The sequence below is a fragment of the Dreissena polymorpha genome, chromosome 13 (assembly GCF_020536995.1).
Source record: "Dreissena polymorpha isolate Duluth1 chromosome 13, UMN_Dpol_1.0, whole genome shotgun sequence".
Lineage (NCBI taxonomy): Eukaryota > Metazoa > Mollusca > Bivalvia > Myida > Dreissenidae > Dreissena > Dreissena polymorpha.
Genome location: NC_068367.1, coordinates 55,597,804 through 55,624,764, shown reverse-complemented (window position 1 = coordinate 55,624,764; position 26,961 = coordinate 55,597,804). Strand labels below are relative to the sequence as shown.

Below are 26,961 nucleotides of genomic sequence, written 5' to 3'. Positions count from 1 at the left end.
CAAATATCAGGTCAATATCTGAAAGCGTTTAGGAAAAAAAGTCCAGAAAATGGAAAGCCGGACGGACAGACGGACGGACGAACAGTCCGACTGCTTAATGCCATACTACCGGGGGCATACAAACAGTCTGTCTTAAATAATATGTTTATAATTAAGACATCCAGTTGTTTCCAGATGCGGTTTATAATTTTCATAACATAATTCCACCATAACAGAAAAAAACGATAACCCTTAAATATTATATTATTATATGAATACCCTTTCTTTCGATATAAAATATGCATATACAAAACAGTTCCGAAAGTACCTGCAAATCAAGTAGTCTGACATAATTTATCCACATAATAACATATTTATGGGATGAAAAAATCCACGATATATAAAATTGACACATAAAGCCTTAAATGAAAACAATATTAAAACATATGATAGATATGAAGCAACGAGACAAAAACAACGAATAGAAATACTCAAAGAAGAATAAAAAACTAACAAATCATTCAATTATGCTAAAAGGAAATACATTGTAAAACAGAAGACCGAAAAACTCCAATAACACAATAATAAATCAAGAAACACACTTTTGTTCAAACATTTCACATTTCGGAGTGTTCATAACAGTTTTTAAACGACCATGTTATGTACAAATAATTATATACTTTGAAAGATATTTCTCTGTATATATTGAAATCTTTTTTTCAGACGTATTGTGCAACAATTACAATGTTTCATGTAGCTTAGTTGCATTTTAATGAATTGTATTCAAATTAAGTTCCTTGCATATCAAATATACAATCATCGATATATTATTTTTAAAAAATATGCATATAAATAACAATTGGGTATATGACTCGTCGCATTCATACGAAACTCGGAAACTTTCAGAGTCGTAAAGTATTTATTTTAAATGGTTTATTGTGTACATTGATTATGCCGATTAAACTAACACGTTTGTTTAAATTGTCTCCTAACCTTCGTTTGAGTGCACCAGTGCTGGCCTCCAAATCCAAGGTTCGCGAGTTTGATCAAAGGATTGGAAACATATCTTGTGTTGTGATTTTTCACGAAATCCCTCAGGGGCCATTTTGTCTCTATTCAAGTAGAGCAGTTGCCAGTTATTTGCATTATTATGTGCAGTAAGAACTGGTAAACCAGCAAGATATGGATAAGAGTGAGTTTTTAAACTGAAGGCCGATATATAGTAGAAATAGTATTGGAAACGGTGAAAAACTTAACAAATAAAAAGAAGAAACGTGTTCGTATACGGCACACCATGGTGGTGGAATCGTAAGTATGTTGATTCGCCCGTCTATTCGTGGACGCTATATTACAACTAAGATTTACATGACTAATCCTTTTTGTCTGACCCCCTTTCACCCACACGATGGACTTGAGGTTCTTGAGGTTCAGCGTTTGCTGAATCTGAGACTTCGGATTGTTGATCATTTGACCAAGACTCATTCGTCAGTGGCTGATCAAGCGTTATGCGAGATGTCTGGTCCTCGTCCGTTTGAGCTGTCTCTCGAGAAGAATTCGGATCATCTGACTGCGAAGAGGTCGGAGTTTGCGAAAGAGTCGATGCTGGTTGGTTCAAATGTTCTTGTTGTGAAGCCGTCATAGGATGGGAGTAGTCTTCTTTAAGAGCCACCTGTTTGGGTGTTGTTTCTTCTTCTTTTGCAACAGGCGTTCCGATGTGAGTATCTGTGACAAGTTCAATGATTTCCATTGTTTCGTTTGGACTTGTCTGTCTTGCCTTTTGAAGTAACTGTAAGTCTGTCCTGGTAATGCGCGTTGTTTTAGGTGTTGGAGCGGGTGTGTTTTTAAGACCTGGTCTTGGACTCTGAACTTCCCGAGGGGGAGCTAACGATTTGGGTCTTGTTTGGTCATTTTCGTCGGCTGGCCATGGAAAACGTACATCTCGCAAGTTTTGATGACTGCTAAGTCTCAAATACGAGCCTGGATCTAATGGCGCTCTTAAAGCTGTTGTCAGGCGAACCCAAGCTTCCTCATTGTCGGTATTTGTTAGATCATAAATGTTCCCACCTTCGTGTATCCTAGGCACGATTACACCTTCTTCCCTGATGATTGGAATCAACCGTTCCCTCCCTACGCCTAAAATATTGAAGATAAAAGATAAATTAAGGACGGCAACCACAACGCAAGCAACAAAGTAAAGCCATTCTGCGTTTGAAATGTAATAAGTGGTACTTTTCAGGACAAAACATCTTGAGGGCGAAAAAAGCGCTACTTAGGTAAATAAGTAATTTACTACCGTGTAAAACATTTACGTACATACACATATTTTCAATAATTATTTCAACCTTGTGCATATTGCTCCTGGAAGTCGTTAATTGGGCTCTGAAGAAACGACCTTGACATAACAATTATCATCATTCGGCACCTGATTAAGAAAAGCAGGGAAAACAATCCATATTAATTATTCCTTAATTATGTGCTGGCTGGAACTTCAGAAGAAAACATTAGTTTGATAATGATTATGATTTGTTTCGTTTTACATCGTTAAATTCTTTGATATTGTTATTACGCATTCTTAAATATTCATATCACTGACACATGAATCTGTGATAACACTGCCGAGTCATCGACCAATAGAAAAGCTGTACCATTATACGACACTTCGATTTTTGCTACGTAAGTAAACTTGGCATAATTAGCTACATGCAATTCTCAAACTGTAATGTGTAATTGCAAACGTTTTCGTTTCGCCGTTAATCAGCGTATACATTGCATGTGAAGTTATGTTAGGTTTACATTGCAATAGCATAGGTTCAACTCTTTAGTCAAGTGAATATATGCTTGAGTGTTTTCAAACTATCATGACATGTATTGTGATCTTTTGTTATCGTCCATGATGCGCCTGACGTCAACAGCATATTCACAATGACTCTGCACACCATAGAAGTCACATTCAAAATCCCCATGTTTAAATTAAAGAAACAGCTTCTGAATACTCAGTATGCAACATACTTATCTTTTTTTTAATGAGCTTTCGGCAAAATGTTTACTGGGTCATTGAAAAACAAGGCCGAAAGGAAAGCTCGCGAATACCACCTTGTCAGAACAGTATCATGCCTAATGGTGGCAAGTGAGAGCCCTATGATCCTTCGACTCTCCTCTTTTATATTCCGATGAACCCAAACAGTATTAAAATCTTCATAGAGATGTTGCTTTGCTGCTTCAGTTTAAAAGAAAATGGTATAGCTGTACAATGATACCATACAATCCTTTACACCATGTGCTTGTTAGTATGCCTAAACCGCCAGAAATTCCGAAGAGATGATCTAAAGATGTGTTCATTCTCCGCGTGTTGAATTATTCCGTTTAAGTTGATTTTATTTCAATATGTTGACGTTTATATGTAAAGCGTTATATTCAGTATAAAGAAGTGAAACACCAGTTGGTCTAGCAGTATCGCATGCCTTTTATACAAACGTTCGTGATCCTTTATTTATGGCAAGTAACCAACTGCTTAAACAGTACGGCACAATATGAAGCAATATACAGAGTAGAATAAAGCTGGGGTCACCGCCTCGGAACGCCCATGACTAAGCATTGGGTTTTTAAACCTGATTTAGAGCGCTGAACCTCACACTTGGTCCAGCAATATTCATGATACATATAAGTATAAATACCATCAAACCTCATAGCATTGTAACTCAAATTAGACAGTAATAAAAGATAATTAAAAGTCATTCAATTAAATTACCATTTAATTACTCAATGGTAGCTAATGTGGCTTTTAGAGTCAGAAAAAATATTTTTATATCATAAGGATTTGCAATATAATAGAAACGCTGGGGATGCGTGTTTGATTCAAATAATAATATCACACCATCCATAAATCAATCTGTATACTAAGATACAACATGACAATAAAAGATCTTTGTTAAACAAACACATTAGATCACATCTTAAGTATTTTTCTTTGCAATACTCGGTATATGTATCTGTGCTAGTTTTCATTTCGTTCATTAGCTTATGCATGTCCTGCATTTAATTACGTTTCTTACTTCATGGTGAACTTAATGTTCTATGTAAACTTTTTTTACGTTGTAAATGCTTAATGGGTTAATTGTTTCACAGGTCAACTATTTTTTTAATATACAACAGGAGTACTTTGAAAAACCAAACAACAAAATTAATACAGAAAGGTTTATGTTTAGTTGATACATTTAACCCTTTTTGTGCAATCTACTAGTTTCCTAATGCTTCTCATGCGAAGCATCTTAGATACTTAAAGTTAAATGAACAGTTCCTTGATATATATATATATATATATATATATATATATATATATATATATATATATATATATATATATATATATATATATATATATATATATATATATATATATATATATATATATATATATATATATATAGATATATATATAGAGAGAGAGAGATTGAAGGATCTTGAAATCGTGTCAGTGTTAGTATGAATAAATTTGCCAATAAGAAAGGTGTTTAAGTCGAATTTTTTAAAAGTACTTCTTAATTGTTACGACAGCTTTTTAACAGATTTATCAAATGTGTCTACTAGAGCTCGATTTACATCAAATGTCATTGCTCAGAATCAAATAAAAATAGCTCATATGGATGTGTAAAACTATGCCCTTATTCTGGCACGTTTTAAAGTACGAGGTCTAATTTACCAAATTACAACAGCAAATAATTTTGCAGCAATAAGTGTTTACCTTCCCGCGATTTGGTTGGCAATAGATAAAACTCCACGACCTGGGACGACCATTCGAATTCCCCTTCTACCTTCCAGTTCCTCTGTCAGTACATCATTACGACCTGGGACATACAGGCGGAGTCCGCTTCTACCTTCTAGTTCTTCTATCAGTTGTGTAACGAAACGCTGGTCTTCCGGGTCTGCTTGATTGTAGCACACGAACGCGTCGTATTTATACTGTATATTGGGGCTGGCTGTATTTAGTAAGAACATTATACATATTGTGATTGTTTCGGCAGAGAACAAAACAAAACAGCATCAAACTATTAATGGTGGTATCTATATAGTAGCTTGAATATTGTTTCTGAAAGCAGGAAGTGATTTGGGCTCAAATAATAATTGAATTCCGCAAAGTATTAATTTAATCCCATTTATACTTTTATTTCCGAAAAAAATATGTCGTCATTAGGTATTCCGAAATTTTCCTGAACAAGTACATCACAGGAGTAAATGATTGTACAAGTCCTAGATAAGGCAATACCAAATAGTGTAACGTACCCCAATGAATTCCTTAAAATTTCAAAACCAACTGTTATGCAAAATAATGCCTATGCTTAGCTTATTAGAAAATTCGGTGAAAAAATATGACACAAATTGGATATTATGAATGATACTATGAAAATGATTGCTTGCCAGACGCTGTATATGACGCAAGCAGTATTTATTTACAACGTAATACAAGTGCATCAACGAGAAAATTATATTTGAACATAAATTGATTGTAATTGCAAAGGTTTGTCTTGAATGAGACCTACTGCTGGTTGACGTCAAAAAAATACAGATATCCCGAAATAACGTTAAGGTCGAACTAACGCTATATGTCTTGTGAAAGTAGCCTTTATAACAATAATAATGTCTATATTATTATTATGCATCGGTCTGACGGTTTTTACGGGAATTGGTCTGATAACTCTCACGGGGCCGCCGTGGTGTAATGATAAGGTGTCCGCCTAGCGACTTGGTGGTCATGGGTTCGATCCCCACTGTGTGAGAGTTCTTTAAATTACCCCCATAGACACCAAGTACTGGTTCTATGCCCAGAAAACGGACTCGAGAGCGTATCAATAATCCTGAGACTTTCGATGCAATCGAGCTAAAATAAATAGGTTAAAACTAAAACTAACTCTCACGGGGCTACTGTGATAATTGAACGACTTCCGGTTTCTGACATTTAACACGGTATGATCGATTTTACGATACAACGGTTCAGAATTAACACTACAATCGTCTTAACGCATATTGATACAATTAATGCCGCGCTTTCTCAATGGTAAAAAGTACCACCACGAATTGGACCATCTACAAGAGATGACATGCAATTAATTGAAATTATAGTGGTGAATAATATATTGGAAAAAAAGGCAAATCCCAATAATCAACATATATGGCATACAAAGTCGTCATATATAAACACATACATAAACATTACACGATAGTGTTACATTTATCAAAATCAAGAGTGGTATTATCGATTACGTACAGTGTTTTTTGAACAAAAGGTTATTTACTTTAAATAAACTACGTGTGTAAGGCAGTTGTTGATCAGCATGTGTTAAATTCATGGTATACTGTACCTAGGTTTATATTAATGTTGTGCGAATGCAGTAGAATGTAAAAACATCTACTTGTCTGAATAGCTCTCCGTTACGTGAGACACTGGTATATGACATATGTGTAGTATTTGTTTTGATATCCATGTCTTAATTTTTAATCCACATCGGTAAATTTAATTAATACCGGGGATTGTGAGAAATAGTGGTAATGCGCGTTGTTTTAGGTGTTGGAGCGGGTGTGTTTTTAAGACCTGGTCTTGGACTCTGAACTTCCCTAGGTGGAGCTAACGATTTGGGTCTTGTTTGGTCATTTTCGTCGGCTGGCCATGGAAAACGTACATCTCGCAGGTTTTGATGACTGCTAAGTTTCAAATACAAGCCTGGCTCTAATGGCGCTCTTAAAGCTGTTGTCAGGCGAACCCAAGCTTCCTCATTGTCGGTATTGGTTAGATCATAAATGTTCCCACCTTCGTGTATCCTAGGCACGATGACACCTTCTTCCCTGATGATTGGAATCAACCGTTCCCTCCTTACGCCTACAATATTGAAGATAAAAGATAAATTAAGGACGGCAACCACAACGCAAGCAACAAAGTAAAGCCATTCTGCGTTTGAAATGTAATAAGTGGTACTTTTCAGGACAAAACATCCTGGAGGCGAAAAAAGCGCTACTTAGGTAAATAAGTAATTTACTACCGTGTAAAACATTTACGTACATACACATATTTTCAATAATTATTTCAACCTTGTGCATATCGCTCCTGGAAGTCGTTAATTGGGCTCTGAAGAAACGACCTTGACAAAACAATTATCATCATTCGGCACCTGATTAAGAAAAGCAGGGAAAACAATCCATATTAATTATTCCTTAATTATGTGCTGGCTGGAACTTCAGAAGAAAACATAAGTTTGATAATGATTATGATTTGTTTCGTTTTACGTCGTTAAATTCTTTGATAATGTTATTACGCATTCTTAAATATTCATATCACTGACACATGAATCTGTGATAACACTGCCGAGTCATCGACCAATAGAAAAGCTGTACCATTATACGACACTTCGATTTTTGCTACGTAAGTAAACTTGTCATAATTAGCTACATGCAATTCTCAAACTGTAATGTGTAATTGCAAACGTTTTCGTTTCGCCGTTAATCAGCGTATACATTGCATGTGAAGTTATGTTAGGTTCACATTGCAACAGCATAGGTTCAACTCTTTAGTTAAATGAATATATGCTTGAGTGTTTCCAAACTATCATGACATGTATTGTGATCTTTTGTTATCGGCCATGATGCGCCTGACGTCAACAGCATATTCACAATGACTCTGCACACCATAGAAGTCACATTCAAAATCCCCATGTTCAAATTAAAGAAACAGCTTCTGAATACTCAGTATGCAACATACTTATCTTTTTTTAAAGTAGCTTTCGGCCAAATGTTTACTGGGTCATTGAAAAACAAGGCCGAAAGGAAAGCTCGCGAATACCACCTTGTCAGAACAGTATCATGCCTAATGGTGGCAAGTGAGAGCCCCATGATCCTTCGACTCTCCTCTTTTATATTCCGATGAACCCAAACAGTATTAAAATCTTCATAGAGATGTTGCTTTGCTGCTTCAGTTTAAAAGAAAACCTATGTATCAGTCCAAAGAATAATGCCATGAAAAGCGCTCATTCAGGCTGGTCAGTGCTCATCATATGTACAGTTACAGATAATGGCATGATGCCCATTAATGTGTGCTGGGGTCAGCATCCCAGCATGATACGGGTAATTTAGGGGCCATAAAAGTTGATAAAAAGTTGGCTAGTATGCCCAAACTTCACTTCTGAGGTAACTTCTGCATTTCTTGAATTTCACAGCTCCACAGTGTTTTATTCACTACAAAATTCTGGAAGCACATGAAAAAATGTTTGTAAAAGCACTGTGTTATTAATAATTGTTTATTGCAACCATGTTCATGTGCATGTATCAACATTCATATTAACATTAATTGACATTTATGATATTTGTATTATACCAAGTTGCTTTTTTGCCCCATACCGGTTTCACCACTATGGTTTTCGCTCTGTCCGTCAGTCCGTCACACTTTTCTGGATCCTGCGATAACTTACAAAGTTCTTCATATTTTTTTCATGAAACTTGAAACATGGATAGATAGCAATATGGACATTATGCACGTCATTTAATTTTGGTCCTACGTCAAAAACTCTGGTTGCTATGGCAACAAATAAAAAAATAATCTGACAATGGTGGAATTTCTGACAGTGGTGGAGCCGGTAGGGGACATATATTGCTTGGCAATAGTCTTGTTAATTCATTTGACTTTCATAAATGTGTTTTTTACACATATGAAAATATGATGTAGCTTATGTTTGTTTATAATCAAAAGGCGTAAAATGGCGGAATGTGCAATGGCTAAGCGGTTTAATGCAAATACTGCTGGTTGCTCAATAAGACATTCGTGTTCAGTTCGTATTATGTTCTAAGTAAATTGTTCTTATAACATATATAGAGTGCTAAATAGGTGTACGTATAGAATTTAATCAAAATATCAGTTTAGTCGTGTTTGTAATGAAGATAATTACAATCAATAATTCTTGTAAGTTACGAGAGACAGATTTATCCATGTCACATAGTCTTGTATGTTTAACAGTATGCAATTAAAGAAATTAATTTTAAATCAAGATAAGTGAATTGAAACATAAGAAATTATTACCAATGCAGATCCAATATTATTTTACTCAATTGTCTATGAAAATTCAACGAATTTTGTTGTGTATGCATCAACAAAAATGTTTATTAGTAGCATAATTTATGCCATCATATATTTTTGGCCAAGCATTGTTTGCTCATACATTAGGAAACATAGTTTAAACTAATCAAGTACATCCTATAGGAGCTGTCTGATCAAAGTATACTTATTTTCCAAAAGTCGTTCAAGGCGTCATAAGAACTGAATTTGCTTAGTACTATAACTCTGTAATAGTGTAATTTGTAGGTTGTTTACTTGGCCTGGAAATTATTTCTTAAATAGAATATGCGTGGTCTTTATCAATATTATTTAGGACTCATTTAAAGCAATACTTGACTTTACCTTTGCATGTGTGTATTAGAAAAGATTAACGTTTAAAGAAGAACCTGAGAAACAATTTTAAAGAGCCGTTCAATGAGCTTTCCGTTGTACACAAAGTGTTGTATCTTTTGGAGAGTCTAGAACAGATTTAAGCATAAGTTATTAACGATCGTGGGCATTTTTTACTCTGCTTGTTTGTACATTTCATTGTACTCGTACTGTTTAGAAATTTTTCAACGCTTAAGTCACTTAATTTTATATTTTAAAATTTAATAGATATTAGATTTTAAGTTTAAAATCTCATGCAAACAAAATCAAAGGATCTTCAGGGTGCCGATAATGAGCATTTTTGTCAGTTCCTTGGCAAAAATTAGTTAACTTCCATAGATTAGTGTTATTTCAGTTTTAACTTCGAATAAAATATCTTAAAATGTGACATTTTAGCATGGTTAGCAAAACAATGCACACAGTGAGCTTAATTACTGCATTGATCAGTGAATAAACTTATGTGACATTGTTTTTTTTTCTTGATATTTTGTTTTGTTTTTATTGCAATCAATACATTTTGAAATTAATAATGTAGCAAAATGTCTCAAATGCCATTATTCCAGTACATTTTGTTCATACATGTACCTATTGTTTATGAATTCTGAATTTTGAAATATTCCATGTTATTTAAATATCTTGAAATTATAGTCTATCAGTCTAAACATATATCATGAAACCATGCAAAACTGTTTAAGGTTTTATTACAAGAAGAATTATTAGAATACATTGTTAAACAGTACTTGGAGGCAACTTTAAACCACACTGGCCCTGTGCAGTTTTATGGCAGTTTTATGGCCCCTAATTACCCTACCATGCTGAGAGACTGACCACAGCCCACATGTGGCCTGATAGCGGTAACTGTAAATATGCTCAGCCAAGCCAGCCTGAATGAGTCTCTGGACTGGTATAGCTGTACAATGATACCATACAATTCTTTACACCATGTGCTTGTTAGTATGCCTAAACCGCCAGAAATTCCGAAGAGATGATCTAAAGATGTGTTCAATCCCCGCGTGTTGAATTATTCCGTTTAAGTTGATTTTATTTCAATATGTTGACGTTTATATGTAAAGCGTTATATTCAGTATAAAGAAGTGAAACACCAGTTGGTCTAGCAGTATTGCATGCCTTTTATACAAACGTTCGTGATCCTTTATTTATGGCAAGTAACCAACCGCTAAAACAGTACGGCACAATATAAAGCAATATACAGAGTAGAATAAAGCTGTGGTCACCGCCTCGGAACGCCCATGACTAAGCATTGGGGTTTTAAACCTGATTTAGAGAGCTGAACCTCACACTTGGTCCAGCAATATTCATGAAACATATAAGTATAAATACCATCAAACCTCATAGCATTGTAACTCAAATTAGACAGTTATAAAAGATAATTAAAAGTCATTCAATGTAATTACCATTTAATTACTCAATGGTAGCTAATGTGGCTTTTAGAGTCAGAAAAAAATATTTTATATCATATGAATTTGCAATATAATCGAAACGCTGGGGATGCGTGTTTGATTCAAATAATTATATCACACCATCCATACATCAATCTGTATACTAAGATACAACATGACAATAAAAGATCTTTGTTAAACAAACACATTAGAACACATCGTAAGTATTTTTCTTTACAATACTCGGTATATGTATCTGCGCTAGTTTTCATTTCGTTCATTAGCTTATGCATGTCCTGCATTTAATTACGTTTCTTACTTCATGGTGAACTCAATGTTCTATGTAAACTTTTTTTACGTTTTAAATGCTTAATGGGTTAATTGTTTCACAGGTCAACTATTTGTTTAATATACAGCATGAGTACTTTGAAAAACCAAACAACAAAATTAATACAGAAAGGTTTATGTTAAGTTGATACATTTAACCCTTTTTGTGCAATCTACTAGTTTCCTAATGCTTCTCATGCGAAGCATCTTAGATACTTAATATATATATATATATATATATATATATATATATATATATATATATATATATATATATATATATATATATATATATATATATATATATATATATCTATATATATATATATAAATATATATAAATATATATATCTATCTACTATATATCTATATATATATCTATATCTATATATATATATATATATCTATATATATATATATATATCTATATATATATATCAGGAACTGTTCATTTAACTTTAAGTATCTAAGATGCTTCGCATGAGAGATTGAAGGATCTTGAAATCGTGTCAGTGTTAGTATGAATAAATTTGCCGATAAGAAAGGTGTTTAAGTCGAATTTTTCAAAAGTACTTCTTAATTGTTACGACAGCTTTTTAACAGATTTATCAAATGTGTCTACTAGAGCTCGATTTACATCAAATGTTATTGTTCAGAATCAAATAAAAGTAGCTCATATGGATGTGTAAAACTATGCCCTTATTATGGCACGTTTTAAAGTACGAGGTTTAATTTACCAAATTACAACTGCAAATAATTTTGCAGCGGTGAGTGTTTACCTTCCCTCGATTTGGTTGGCATCAGATAAAACTTCACGACCTGGGACGAAAATTCGAATTCCCCTTCTACCTTCCAGCTCCTCTGTCAGTACATCATTACGACCTGGGACGTACAGGCGGAGTCCCCTTCTACCTTCTAGTTCTTCTATCAGTTGTTTAACGAAACGCTGGTCTTCCGGGTCTGCTTGATTGTAGCACACGAACGCGTCGTATTTATAATGTATATTGGGGCTGGCTGTATTTAGTAAGAACATTTTACATATTGTGATTGTTTCGGCAGAGAACAAAACAAAACAGCATCAAACTATTCATGGTGGTATCTATAAAGTAGCTTGAATAATGTTTCTGAAAGCAGCAAGTGATTTGGGCTCAAATAATAATTAAATTCCGCAAAGTATTAATTTAATCCCATTTATCCTTTTATTTCCGAAAAAAATATGTCGTCATTAGGTATTCCGAAATTTTCCTGAACAAGTACATCACAGGAGTAAATGATTAAACAAGTCCTTGATAAAGCAATACCAAATAGTGTAACGTACCCCAATGAATTCCTTAAAATTTCAAAACCAACTGTTATGCAAAATAATGCCTATGCTTAGCTTATAAGAAAATTCGGTGAAAAAATATGATTCAAATTGGATATTATGAATGATACTATGATAATTATTGCTTGCCAGACGCTGTATATGACGCAAGCAGTATTTATTTACAACGTTATACAAGTGCATCAACGAGAAAATTATATTTGAACATAAATTGATTGTTATTGCAAAGGTTTGTCTTGAATGAGACCTTCTGCTGGTTGACGTCCAACGTCAAAAAAAAATACAGATATCCCGAAATAACGTTAATGTCGAACTAACGCTATATGTCTTGTGAAAGTAGCCTTTATAACAATAATAATGTTTATATTATTATTCTGCATCGGTATGACGGTTTTTACGGGAATGGGTCTGATAACTCTCACGGGACCGCCGTGGTGTAATGATAAGGTGTCCGCCTAGCGACTTGGTGGTCATGGGTTCGATCCCCACTGTGTGAGAGTTCTTTAAATTACCCCCATAGACACCAAGTACTGGTTCTATGCCCAGAAAACGGACTCGAGAGCGTATCAATAATCCTGAGACTTTCGATGCAATCGAGCTAAAATAAATAGGTTTAAACTAAAACTAACTCTCACGGGGCTACTGTGATAATTGAACGACTTCCGGTTTCTGACATTTAACACGGTATGATCGATTTTACGATACAACGGTTCAGAATTACTGTGAAACCATTATTAATCGTCAGGCATTAATTTTCATAAATTTCGTCAGTCGACCGATCTGCGAATTTAAGATCCTAACGAACAATCATGCTCTATGTTTGAACAAAAACAAATACCAAATTGAACAATATTTTAAACTATACCGTAGACATGAGGCATTAAATTCCAACATAATCCATGCACACATTCACTGCTGTTTCGTAATCAAGATTAATCCGGTTTTGACACAAAGGGATGTAGATTACACAAGGTACTTAACTGACACGTGACACTTCTTTAAAACGCGTGTGCATTACAGCTGTATCGAATGCGTTGACTTCGTTTATGTAGAATGGTAATGAATTAGCGCTAATTGTTTATAACTTTATTAGCCATTAGGTGCATTGTGTTTTTCAGGGGTGTTGCATATTAGCCATCACGCAGCGAATGCCGATGAAAGACAATAAACCAAATAAAAAGATGACGATGTGTGATCAACATGCGTATTTATCACAAATTAATAATGAATATTTTAATTGCTGTTTGTTGTTTGATTGTTTGCGTTTAACCACACTTATTACTATTTTATATGTATCAATTTATTTATTTTTAAATTATTGACATTATTGATTAATATACCGGTAGTTTACTTTTTAAGAACAAACACACACATAGAGTTTCTAATTTTAATGTTGATATCAGAAAAAAAGCATTTTATTTGAAAAAAAACACTTAACAAACTGGAACCTCTTTCGTATAACACAAACAGTTTTAAAACGGTATTGACAGCATTTTAATCAAAATCATACCAACTAGAACACATACCCAATTGGCAATTGGCTTCGTTATTACAAACACTCGTTAACGGTTATTCGATCCCACTTGTCCGCTAATCATAACAATGAACGTGTTAATGGCATACATTAAGAGGGTCCATTACTGTCCCTTGATAACAAAAGACTAGTTAATTGGCATGTGACAAACAGGCCCCATATCCTGCAGTGTTTCTCAAGTGTGTTCCCGCATTCGTACCACGATTTTTCGCAACTGCGATTGATCGCGAATATGTATTACACACAAATCGGATATTGACTGACGCATTTTTTTAAATTCAAAATCAGAAATCGGCGAATTTAAGTGCTGACGAAATCGTCATTTTTATAAAAATGGCGAAATTTTGTGCTGTCGAAAATAAATGGTTTCACAGTAACACTACAATCGTCTTAACGCATATTGATACAATTAATGCCGCGCTTTCTCAATGGTAAAAAGTACTTACCCTTAGTTGACGGCGGATAACCATTTAGACTAGCTACAAGAGATGACATGCAATTAATTGAAATTATAGTGGTGAATAATATATTGGAAAAAAAAGGCAAATCCCAATAATCAACATATATGGCATACAAAGTCGTCATATATAAACACATACATAAACATTACACGATAGTGTTACATTTATCAAAATCAAGAGTGGTAATATCGATTACGTACAGTGTTTTTTGAACAAAAAGGTTATTTATTTTAAATAAACTACGTGTGTAAGGCAGTTGTTAATCAGCATGTGTTAAATTCATGGTATACTGTACCTAGGTTTATATTAATGCTGTGCGAATGCAGTAGAATGTAAAAACATTTACTTGTCTGAATAGCTCTCCGTTACGTGAGACACTAGTATATGACATATGTGTAGTATTTGTTTTGATATCCATGTCTTAATTTTTAATCCACATCGGTAAATTTAATTAATACCGGGGATTGTGAGAAATATGGACTAGATATCAAACATGTACAAAATGTCATATAACATTTTCGCAAAATAAATCATTGCTGGATTTTGATGTGAAGTGTTTGAGTAGTATTTATATTGATGTTGTCAACATAAGAAATGAAACGGTATACAGATTGCAATTGTGCAATCATAAACATTTTATTTATATTTATTTATGTATTTTTTTTTAAATATACTACATCATTTATAGAACCATTCGCGTCAAAGATTCGCGAATGGAAGAGCTACACGGGACCGAATATGAACACCAGTCACTTGTGCATTTTCTGAATCCATGACGACATTTCGAATGCTATAACCGCCCCTTGCACAGTGTATAATTGGGTTTGTGGGGCGAAATTCAACCACCACTCAACTCAGTACCCCTAGTACCTGTAAACTGAGTTGAGTGGGAGTTTAACGTTCGGGATGACGGAAGGATGGACAAATGACCGGCATGACAGATTTCTACCAATTTCGATATTTGTTAATAATAATTCATCAATATATACTTAATATAGTCTTATGAAATATTTTGAAATACAACCCAGATGATGAATAACTGACATATTTCATGTTTGTTTTGTGTTATAATTATAAGTATCATTTTGATATATTTTGCGGACAGTAAGTCACAAATAGAGCTGAGTGTTTGTTCCTCAGAACATAATATGTCATTATGAAGACGTCAGATTTTTGCATTGTTGGAAGTTATTAATTTAATAGTAGTATATAAATCCTACTCAGACACGATTAATTACTTTATTTTTTTTTATTTTATTTGTTGATTGGATTCATTAGTTGAGAAACATATTATTCTTTCTCGCGTACTTTAAGGTTTGAAATATCCGAACAATTTTCATTTCTTAGTTTAAGTTCCTTAAATTGATATCAATTTGCATTTACTATTTTGACAGTATCGTTATTGTTACCGTTTTATTGAATATCCTCTCAATGTCAAGCAAAAGACATAATGCATATGTTATATACGTATGATATCAGCCCAACACTGCTATGATTTGTTTATGTTTCAGGAGGGTTTTTAAACTGTGTTATTGTGTCTAATAAAGATTCGGCTGTTGTAATAAACATGAATAATTGTGCATTTCCCTGGCTCAATAGACAATCCCAGAAATCGATAACTCCCGGATTACCGCCCCTGAATACTCCCAAAGCAGCCATTACGGCACTGTAGAACGATACAGGGACCTATCTGTTTGTAAAGGTCCCAGTACAATACAATGAAGTGAAGCGATTTTATTTAATATATTTCTGGAATTAAATAATTTTGTTATCGATTGGATCATCACATTAAAGTTCGTATTGTTTTAATAAATATTCTATCAGGTATTTGGTAATCAATAGAAACCAGATTCATCTACATTTTTAAGAGTAATAAAACTAAGCATAAATAAGGCTTTGATTGTCATTTAAGATGTTATTAAAAGGTGACGCATGGTATCTTATCTAAATAACAGCATCTACACACGTTCAGATATGTGGTGTAACAGACATACAAATTAACACTTTTAATCCGCTTATGACATGATCTCCCACTGAATGCTTTTGTACCTCGATCGCAGATTTTTGTAAGACTTGCTTTAATTTACAATCCATAGAAAAACATATATTATTGTGTTCGTGTTTTAATTGTTTATCTAAACTTTATAGTGAAAATTTGATAAGAAAATGAATACTTTATGGAATGTAGCCAACGTTATTGAAACTATTTTACATTTACTTAAGGCTCCATACGTGTCATGATGAACATTTTATTGTAAATTTAAATTTATTTAGAAAATAAAAGGAACCAAGATACCAGTTATGAAAATATTGAGAACAACACACAGACAGTTTTTCAGGCTTAAGACTTTGGTTTTACCAGTTAAATGTTATTTTAAAAAATGAAATTAAAATAAAGTTTTAGGCAAAAGCAATTATGCACTTTTCAATAAAAAACTCTGCATTTTTCTGACATCTTACACATTTTCGCTAATGAACATCTCCAGCACTAGTTCATTTTAAATTACACAATTCAAATAATTTATTTCCGGCTAGAGATTTTGTTTCAGCTTGAAATCGATTTTTAAATAAAATAATAAAAACTCTTAAGTTTAAGACTAAATCAGATACTTAAAAAAGTTTCCCTCTTCCTGAAATCTTACTGAGTTACGCGTATATTTCCGGACCAATTTTAGTTAAAATCAAAAACTCAAATTTCGACGACAGATTTTTACATTACCTTTGAAAGTGATACTAAAATAAGATCTATAAATAACGAAAAATGAATGTTAAGAAAACAAAGCTATATATAGTATTCAATAAAAAAAGTCTGGCTCGGTCTTGAATCTTATACATTTTCTTAATGAGTATCTCTGACATTATAGATTTTTTTAAAGATATAATGATGTTTTAAACAAAGTCAGACATTTGATTGTGTTCCTCTGCAATGCTTCACTTATTAATATCTCCGGAAATATTTACGCTAAAAATCACAACGTTTACTTCAGACTTTAGATGCTAATATAACCTGTATTATTATCTTCGAATTATTACATTCAATACAGAAATAATTTTTTATGAAGCAAAGGCATATTTGAGGAGAACTGTACCCCCCCCCCCCCCCCTGTTATTTCGGGCTCAAACATTAAGTATTGTCGCTGAATATTGCTGCAAGACACATACGATGACATTTGAATTTTGTGATTCTTTTTTGTGTCAAGTTTGAAGCTATACAAAATGTTCAATTTCTGAATACACGCCTCTTTCCAGAAAATGTGCATACATTTTTAATATTATGAATGTGACTACCATGTTCCATATCTGTCAAGAGCTTATTTTGTTGATTTTGCTGTAATTTTTGTCTTCAATTCTTAAAAATGGCAATAAATATGACAACAAATATTGTTTGTTTCCATGGCAACAATGAGTATTTAATGATTTATAATACTGCAACTAATTATGTGCGTCAAGTTATGAATTATGTTCATCGCAATACGCGAACAATTGAGTTAGTATCAACACAAACTGATCAGCATGCCATGTAATGATACTCATTGAATTGAAACGTCAATTCATACAGAACAGCGCTATTCGTCGTTTGTGAAATGAAACACAAACAATGGCATAACTTCGTCATTTTGAGGCATTGGATGCTCAATTTTCGGATTTTGATTACTAAGATATAGCACTTTTATATTAAATGCTTAACTGAAAAAGTCATGCTTTGACTAGAATAGTCAAAATCGCGTTCCCAGCCACAAACTTGAATGAGTTCATATTGCATTGTGATGTTTGTACGGTACTTTGTATCATACAACCTGTTGCAGTCAAATAAATGTAACATAAATAGCATGTACTCCATGTATTGATAACTTCCTATTATTATAATATTATCCTGAATATATAATGAGAACATAAGGTTTGAAAGTGTATACGTTTGCTTGTTAAAACTCAATAACGACTAACATGATATTTCATTAAGAAACACAACACATTTTTGAACATAAATATGGTATTATTTACATAGTCAATACATTCGCATGGTGTTTTATTCATTTATCAACAATTAAATTACTGCAACGTTACCAACTGACGGTCATTGTACCATTCTATGCCTTGGATAGAACAGTATGGATAAAAAATATGTTAACTTACATTAATCAGTTTATTAATACTTGTATGTAATTTGCCTAAATTTCAAATGTCTTCACTTCTCAGATAGATTATGAAAATAACTTTAATTTATTACAAAAAAGAAAGCAATTAATGTTGAATTATGTGTCGTTAAAATGTTGTCAATTGTTTGTTCTAAATTTTTCGTAATTCTTAGTATATTTATATACATCAGTTGTTTTGTTAAACTTTGCTTTCTTTTGTTATTTTACTTCGTACTCAACGGCATTTACTTGGGACTGAAGAAAGAAAAAAATGAATGATTAAAACCACTTCCATAAATCGTCAAAATAAAAAAAAATGCTTTGGAATTAATTATTTGTATTAAAATTTTCTTTCCGTCACAATTTTTTGGGGGGATATTATAATCAGCTTTTACTAAAAAATAATAAATATAATAACTCCCTGACCTACCATTCCGAATGAATCGTTTACATGCAGATGCACTTTTGAATCAATACGTATCGATCGGTTTGTATTTTTTACATATGATATTTTTATTAAAATATGCATGTTTGTGTTTGTGCATGTACAGGTGTCATTACAACGCTAATAAATGGTAAGCAAAATATGTATTAAAGAAACGTCCAGAATGAACCGACTCGTTTAACTGTCGCCATATGAGACATAATATTGTCGTTTTGAAATACACTCTGAAACAAATAACAATTGAATGGCAGACAAGTTATCACAATCAAAAATGGTAATATCGGTGAAACAAATGTTATTTATGCCCTGTATGTTTAACATTTCCTTAAAACTTATATAAAAAAAGGTACGCTATTTGTATTTCTAATGGTTGTAAATATATATATTTTATTTCATAGTATGTATACTTCGTTCTGCACCGTAGCTAGGCGCACACGCCGAAGTCTCAAATGGGAATATGTATGTCTGTTTATATGTCTGTGTATCTGGTTGTTCACACACCTTTCTCCCTATATATAAATTATCGACTGTGAACGAGTATCTATTAATAGATCCCAGAAATAGGAAATGACGTTGTTGTGAAATATAATTATCTCCCTGTTAATACACAAATATATTCATGATTTCACTGTATCTTCTTGATCCAACAGATTTCCGCGGTGTTTCTAACATAGAGTGAGGGTAGTTTATAATCCTTATCGGATCTTGTCCTAATACAACTATGGTTTCATGTTTGTAAACAAGTGTCTATGTATGTAACATTGTCCATTCTGTGTATGTTAAAATTGATCCCACGTCGAGATGTGTTACTGTGTAAGTGCGAGATATATATCTTTGAATGAACCATGCGTGTTTTGGGGATGGGGATTTCATAGTATGTATACCTTTTAATACACTGTCGCTAGGCGCACACGCCGGTTTCTTTAATGGTAATCGACTGTCGCTAGGCGCACACGCCGGTTTCTTTAATGGTAATCGGAATGTCTGTTTGTATGTCTGTGTATCTGGTTGTTCACACACCTTTCTCCCTATATATACTCATACTGGGTTAAATATAGGGTCTGTGATATATTTCCGGAGTGTTGGGTACTTCCCTTTCCCATGCTAGTATCCAACTGAAAAATAGCGTGTTTTATGCGAATTACCTTCAACAACCTATATATAACTCAAAACTTAATATATCTAGTTATTTCTGCAGACAAATAACATATACATTTTTTTACTTTAAACCTCGTATCTGGGTCCCCATGACCCAATTATTTTTTTATATATGTATACTCTGTGATACTTTATACCGACATACCGGGTCCCTGAGATAGTGTCACTTGAAATACGAAACATTGTTTGCTAAAAAATGAGTTGGCCTTGAGCATAGTTATATCTTGCGACACTCGCATTAGAATTGTGGTTAAGATCTTCTCGACCTCAAACTTTATATATTAAATCCTCACGATCAGATTTGTTTGTATTTGTGTGGCCTATGCATGAATCGCTCTGCATGGTTTCCTTGCATAATACATTTAATAACATTTTGAGTCGAATTCATTTTACAGAGGGAATGACACAATGGTGAACTAAATATGTGTTTAATGTTATTTTAATATTTTTTTGAATTTTTGCATTATTTGACTACGTATCGTGTTATTTTCTCCTGTTGCGTGATTTTGTAGTCGCCGGAACTTTTAAAAGCACAATGTCCTTGGTTAAACAATTGAGATAATGTAGGATAGAATCATCCTTGTAGAAATCATTGAATTATATAACAGTGGTGTCCGTGTGATGCAAGCAGCTATAATGAAACAGTTGTCGCTATAACAGTTTCATTGCAAAGATACGTAAAGGTAAAACAGTTGCGGATCGTTAATGGTAAATAGATATTACAACCAAAAACAAAACATTTATAGGATTATTAAATTGAAATGAAAAATAGAAGTCAAACGAATATTTAAACGTTATAACAATATGTATTTACTTATTGTGTTTAAACCTGACGTGATGTCACCCTGGCGTGACACGAGTATAAATGTTTTTTATGATAGCTTCGAAAAGGATTTCAAAGATAATGACTAAAACACGCAGCGATTCCTAGTACAAGAAGAGTACCGCTATTAAGACCACATTGAACACTGTAAATTGCAATTTTTCAAGATTGCATGGTCCCAAAGTATTGAATAAAGAACAAAATACCCTGTTAATTATGAAGTCCGACATGCTATTAAGACCAAGCTGAAAGTAGCGGAACTTTACTGTAGTTTTATGTGCCTTCGTGGAAAATGATCCAGTCATCGATATTCGGTCCACTTCCTCATGTCCAACAGAAAGATATTCATTTCGTGCTTTGAACTATTCTGAAGATTTTAGTCATAGTTATGTCATAAATATCGAATAGGGACTTGTAAAACCAGTTTTTTAACTTGCATTATTGCTTCGCAAGAATGGACCTGTAAAAATGCTTTCAAATTAGTTAAAAGGAAGGTATTTTGAAAAAAAATCTGATTTTGTCTTATAAACAAAAAAAAAAACATTGAATGTGATACATAACCCATCACAGTATCCAATAACAGACGGACGAAAAGATTTGAGTATAGCCTATAACACTTGCGACTGGGTATAATACATAAGAACCTCCAATAACTAAAGGCAGTGGCTAGTCGTACAGTCCCGTACGGCTAGACAAGAGGCTAACCGTACGGCCCCGTACGGCTAGACAATAGGCTAGCCTTACGGCGCTGTACGTATTATAGCCTTTCCTATTGAGATTGTCTAGCCGTACGGCTTATAAAGTATAGAATTGTCATTTAGTGCTGTTAATCAGTAATATGCAGCAAAGACAAATAAGCGCCCGAGCCGATTGTGACGAAGATATTTCGTACATATTTTCCTAAAATAAGGCTAGTATTCCACCAATCCGCATCCGCATCCGTATCCGCGTCAGTATCCGCAAAATCGTTATACGGACGCTATATTCCATTTATCCGCAAACGGATGCGGACGAGATAGGGACGGCATTTAGCACGATGAGAGTAGCTGTCATCTAAAAAATAAACTGAAAATCTATCGAATTCGTGAAAAAATACCCGGAATTATACAACCAACGCAGTTCTGCATATCGTGACTCTGATTATACTTTAAAGTTTAAATGTATGGAAAATCATAGCCAAGGCACTAAAAGAAGATGTTTCAGGTATTTACCATTTGTATCCTTTTACGGACAGAACGATGATTTGTACCTTATATCTACTTAAATTCACGCTTAGCAGCTTGTCCTTCATTATAATTATCTCAATAATTATAATTTTTAGTTTTATCCATATACAAAAATAAAGATACGTTCGACGTATGCGGATAAATGGAATATAGCGTCCGTATATTTTGCGGATACGGATACATTTACAGATAGATGGAATAGTAGCCCAAGAATGCTCACTTGAGCGTTCTATTGCGGACGCCTATTCGCGTGCGGATACGGATGAATGGAATAAGTGCAGTGCATTTCTACTTGTTTTATTTTTTGCGGATGCGGATATGCGGTTGCGGACAGATGGAATAGTAGCCTATAACTGAAGCATTCGTATTTTTAGTTAGTGTTCGTGTGGCGAATAAATGGTTGCAGGAATTTATCAAAGCGCTGACGTCACTGTAGGTGTTCGTTGTTGTATAAGTTTAGACGCACATCAGTTTAAAAAATTATGTTATAGCTTTTTATATTGCAAGTTTTGAATGGACACAATCCATTCAAAATTATAAAGAGTGTGTCTTAAAGCACAGGTTCAGATGGTTTTTTTTAAATCATTAATAAAAAATAAATTTTTAGCTTCGTTTTGGGAAAACAGGGCTAAATGCTTATGCATAAATTGTCATCCCAGTACAAGAGACCCTTTAAACATTATAAAATACGACATGTCGTCCTTGTTTAGCGTGTTTGCATTGCACAAGCTAATCAGTATGCACAGGCTTATCTTATTTGACATGCATTAAGCCCTGTTTTCTCTGAAAGCAGCCAGTATGTGCAGATTTTCAATGATAAACACTAGACTGGCCAATATCGTCTTACAAGCTGTTAAACTCTATTACTCATATACACCAACTGCAGTGCACCAGTGAGTGGTGGACTATAAACAGGCAAATGTGGTGGTTATCTTTCCTAGCAGACGCTAGAAGAATGTGTAGTCTGCTGCAACGGACAGTGGTTGTCTTTCCATGTCATAGTTAAAGGGATCTTTTCACGGTTTGGTAAATTGACAAAATTGAAAATAGTTGTTTCAGATTCGCAAATTTTCGTTTTAGTTATGATATTTGTGAGGAATCAGTATTACTGAACATTCACCATGGTCTAATATAGCCATTATATGCATCTTTTCACGATTTAAAAACCTAAAAATTATAGAGCGTTGCAACGCGAAACGATTGAATAATTTGGAGAGTTCTGTTGTTATCGTTTAAATTTGTGAAACTACGAAGATTGCTTATATCAGGTATAGAATACACCTCTCATGTATGCTTGGCAGGATAGCTCATTAGGCTAAAGCGTTTTTTACTCCAGGATTCCGGGGGTCACTGGTTCGAGCCCTTGTACGGGCTTCTTTTTTTCCATTTTTAAATTTTATTTTTGATTTTTTTCTGGAGCGTTAAAAATCCAATGTTTACATTCATCAATATAAAGCATTTAATGACAAACTTAAAAACATGTCAAAATCTGTGAAAAGGCCCATTTAAGGCTTCTACGCACATACCGATTTGCAAAAACATTAGCGTTAGCTGACGCTCACACTAAAAATGAACCGTTAAAACTAAATTTAGATTCACATCGTACATGCACGATTTACATGCTGGCGAATTCGACTGTTCATACATTTTCGATTTCAGAATTTAATATCTGGCTTATTTTGCATATATCGACACATGTTCTTCTTAACTTTTATTTAAGTTTATGTTCAAATATATGTTTAATAAGTTGTTTTTTTTTATACACATTTTATGTAAATTAATAAATATTTGAAAAATCGTATAATCTCGCTTTAAAAATTCTTCATCTTTCACGGCTTCCTTCATGTCATACGGTTGCTTATTTGATTCATTAATTAGTCGACGTTCCTAAGGCGTGAAAAACCTGTATTAAAGAGTTGCGGCATCGATATTTTGAAATTTAATGACGACAGCCGTCAAAGTTACGTTCTAGAAATTGACTTACACACAATTTAAATCGGTTTCTAATTTGATTCTTTGATAAGACGACTTTCCTATGTAAGGAGTGAAAACTGTTTTAATTAGTTGCGGCATCGATATTATGAAATTCAATGACGGCCAAGGTACTGCTCAGAAATGGAGTCACACAAATAATTTAATTGTCGTTCAGACAATGGATAAATATATGGTTTCATACAAGCAATATATCAGTTCACTGAAAATGGTTGTCTTTAACTTAGACAATATCCATAGGAAAGGCTATACGTACAGAGCCGTACGGCAAACCTATTGTCTACCCGTACGGGGCCGTGCGGCTAGCCTCTTGTCTAGCCGTACGACTAGCCACTGTAAAATGTATAGTTATTTCATTTTCATTTACAAATGTCTCTAAAAATATATTTAAATTTTCTCTATCATGGAAGTGTCATTTATTCATACAACACATGACAAATTATAACAACAATATATGTTAAAATTATCTGACCCTTGTCAGACGTTTTTATTATGAAACTAATAAATGATATGCATGATTGTCAGATTGTGAAATGCTCAATTCAAGTATTATACAAGAGCACCCGCCTTGCGGGTGCAGACCGCTCATCTATTTTCTTTTTAAAGGTGAAGGGACTTTCATTTTCAATCACAAAAGAGGGAGGGGTGGAGTGAAGAGGGGTGTATAGTGTGGTGGTGTGGACATTTATTACATTATCTTCCAAAAATGCGGGGAAAAAAAATGCAATAATAAAATAAAATCGGGGAGGAGGGGTGGGGGATTCTTGGGTGCGATGGTTGGACGGTATTTCAAACATAAAATAATAAAAATAAATATTTTTGTTTTTTAAGTTTCACAAAAAAAATTGGGGGGGGGGGGGGTTATAGTGTGAGGGGATGGTGGTCATTTGTGAGATGATCTTAAAAAAAAACACAAAAAACAACAATAAGGGGGGATTCCGGGGGGGGGGGGTTGTGGGGGGGATTCTTGGGTGCGATGGTTGGACGGTATTTCAAACATAAAATAATAAAAATAATAACCGCTTAAAAAAAATTGGGGGGGGGTGGGGTCGGGGGTATAGTGTGAGGGTGTGTGGTGGTCATTTGTGAGATGATCTTAAAAAAAAAAAAATTAAGGGGGGGGAGGGGGGCAGGGCACGGGGAATGGTTTGGGTGGAGTCTATTGTGGTATGTCAGGTAAGAGTAGTTTTGTAAAGTAATCAATCAAATCTAATCATAAATAAAGAAGTTATGGCATTTTTTGCAAAATTTAATAATTTGACCTTGAGAGTCAAGGTCATTCAAAGGTCAAGGTAAAAATTCAACTTGCCAGGTACAGTAACCTCATGATAGCATGAAAGTATTTGAAGTTTGAAAGCAATAGCCTTGATACTTTAGAAGTAAAGTGGATCAAAACACAAAATTTAACCATATATTCAAAGTTACTAAGTCAAAAAAGGGCCATAATTCCGTAAAAATGACAACAAGAGTTATGCAACTTGTCCTTTTACTGTACCATTATGATAGTATGCGAGTGTTCGAAGTACGAAAGCAATATTTATGATAGTTTAGGGGTAAAGTGGACCAAAACACAAAACTTAACAAATTTTCAATTTTCTAAGTATAAAGGGCCCATAATTCCGTCCAAATGCCAGTCAGAGGTTACATAACTTTGCCCTGCACAGTCCCCTTATGATAGTTAGTAAGTGTTGCAAGTATGAAAGCAATAGCTTTGATACCTTAAGGAATATAAAATGGACCTAAACACAAAACTTAACCAAAATTTTCAATTTTCTAAGTATAAAAAGGGCACATAATTCTGTCAAAATGCACGCCAGAGTTATCTTACTTGGCCTGCCCAATCCCCTCATGATAGTAAGTAAGTGTACCAAGTTTGAATGCAATAGCATTGATACTTTCTGAGAAAAGTGGACCTAAACGCAAAACTTAACCGGACACCAACGCCGACGCCAAGGTGATGACAATAGCTCATAATTTTTTTTCAAAAAATAGATTGAGCTAATAAGAGATAAATGGTGACGGACCCATGACAAACAAATACTGGAGATAGTAGTAACAATCCATCATAAGTTGCAGTACGAAACTAAATGATTATCATGAAAATAAAAACTGATTTAACAAGCAAATTCGTTGAATTGATATCCCCCGCCATTATACTTCTGGATACAAGTTACGGCTCTGGACACACAAAAAAAAGCATTTTTTTCAATATACAAAGGGTCATAAACTCCGCTATTATTCAAGGATGTACAAGCCATTTGGCGTGCATCATCCTCTTATCCATATATATCTCATACCAAGTTTCAATGAAATCTGCACAAAGCCTTCCAAGATATGGTTCCGGACACAAAAGTGCCAGACGGACAGACGGAAAGACGGACAACGCCAAATTAATATCCCTCCGCTGTTGGCGGGGGGATCACAAAAATTAGCAAAATTAATTACATACGCAACAAGATGCGTTTGTGAAACCCATGTCCCCGTATATAACGTTTGACCTTGAAGGATGACCTTGACCCTTCACCACTCAAAATGTGCAGCTCCATGAGATACACATGCATGTCAAATATAAAATTGCTAGCTTCAATATTGCAGAAGTAACATAACATGAGCAATTTTGACCCATATATTTGACCTTGAAGGATGACCTTGACCTTTCACCACTCAAAATGTGCAGCTCTATGAGAACATAT

At 34.0% G+C, this 26,961-nt stretch overlaps 1 protein-coding gene across 1 annotated transcript in view; it reads right to left on the bottom strand.

The window, feature by feature from the left end:
* Positions 1-995: 995 nt before the first annotated feature.
* Positions 996-26,961, bottom strand: part of LOC127855604 (uncharacterized) — a 380,241-nt gene continuing 354,275 nt past the window's right edge. The window contains exons 12-15 of the mRNA XM_052391351.1: positions 12,052-12,183; positions 4,721-4,823; positions 2,322-2,401; positions 996-2,112 (exon numbers count right to left, since the gene is read on the bottom strand). Of these exons, the coding sequence (XP_052247311.1) occupies positions 1,349-2,112; positions 2,322-2,401; positions 4,721-4,823; positions 12,052-12,183 (1,079 nt within the window). The 3' untranslated portion in view covers positions 996-1,348. The remainder of the gene's footprint in view (positions 2,113-2,321; positions 2,402-4,720; positions 4,824-12,051; positions 12,184-26,961) is intronic.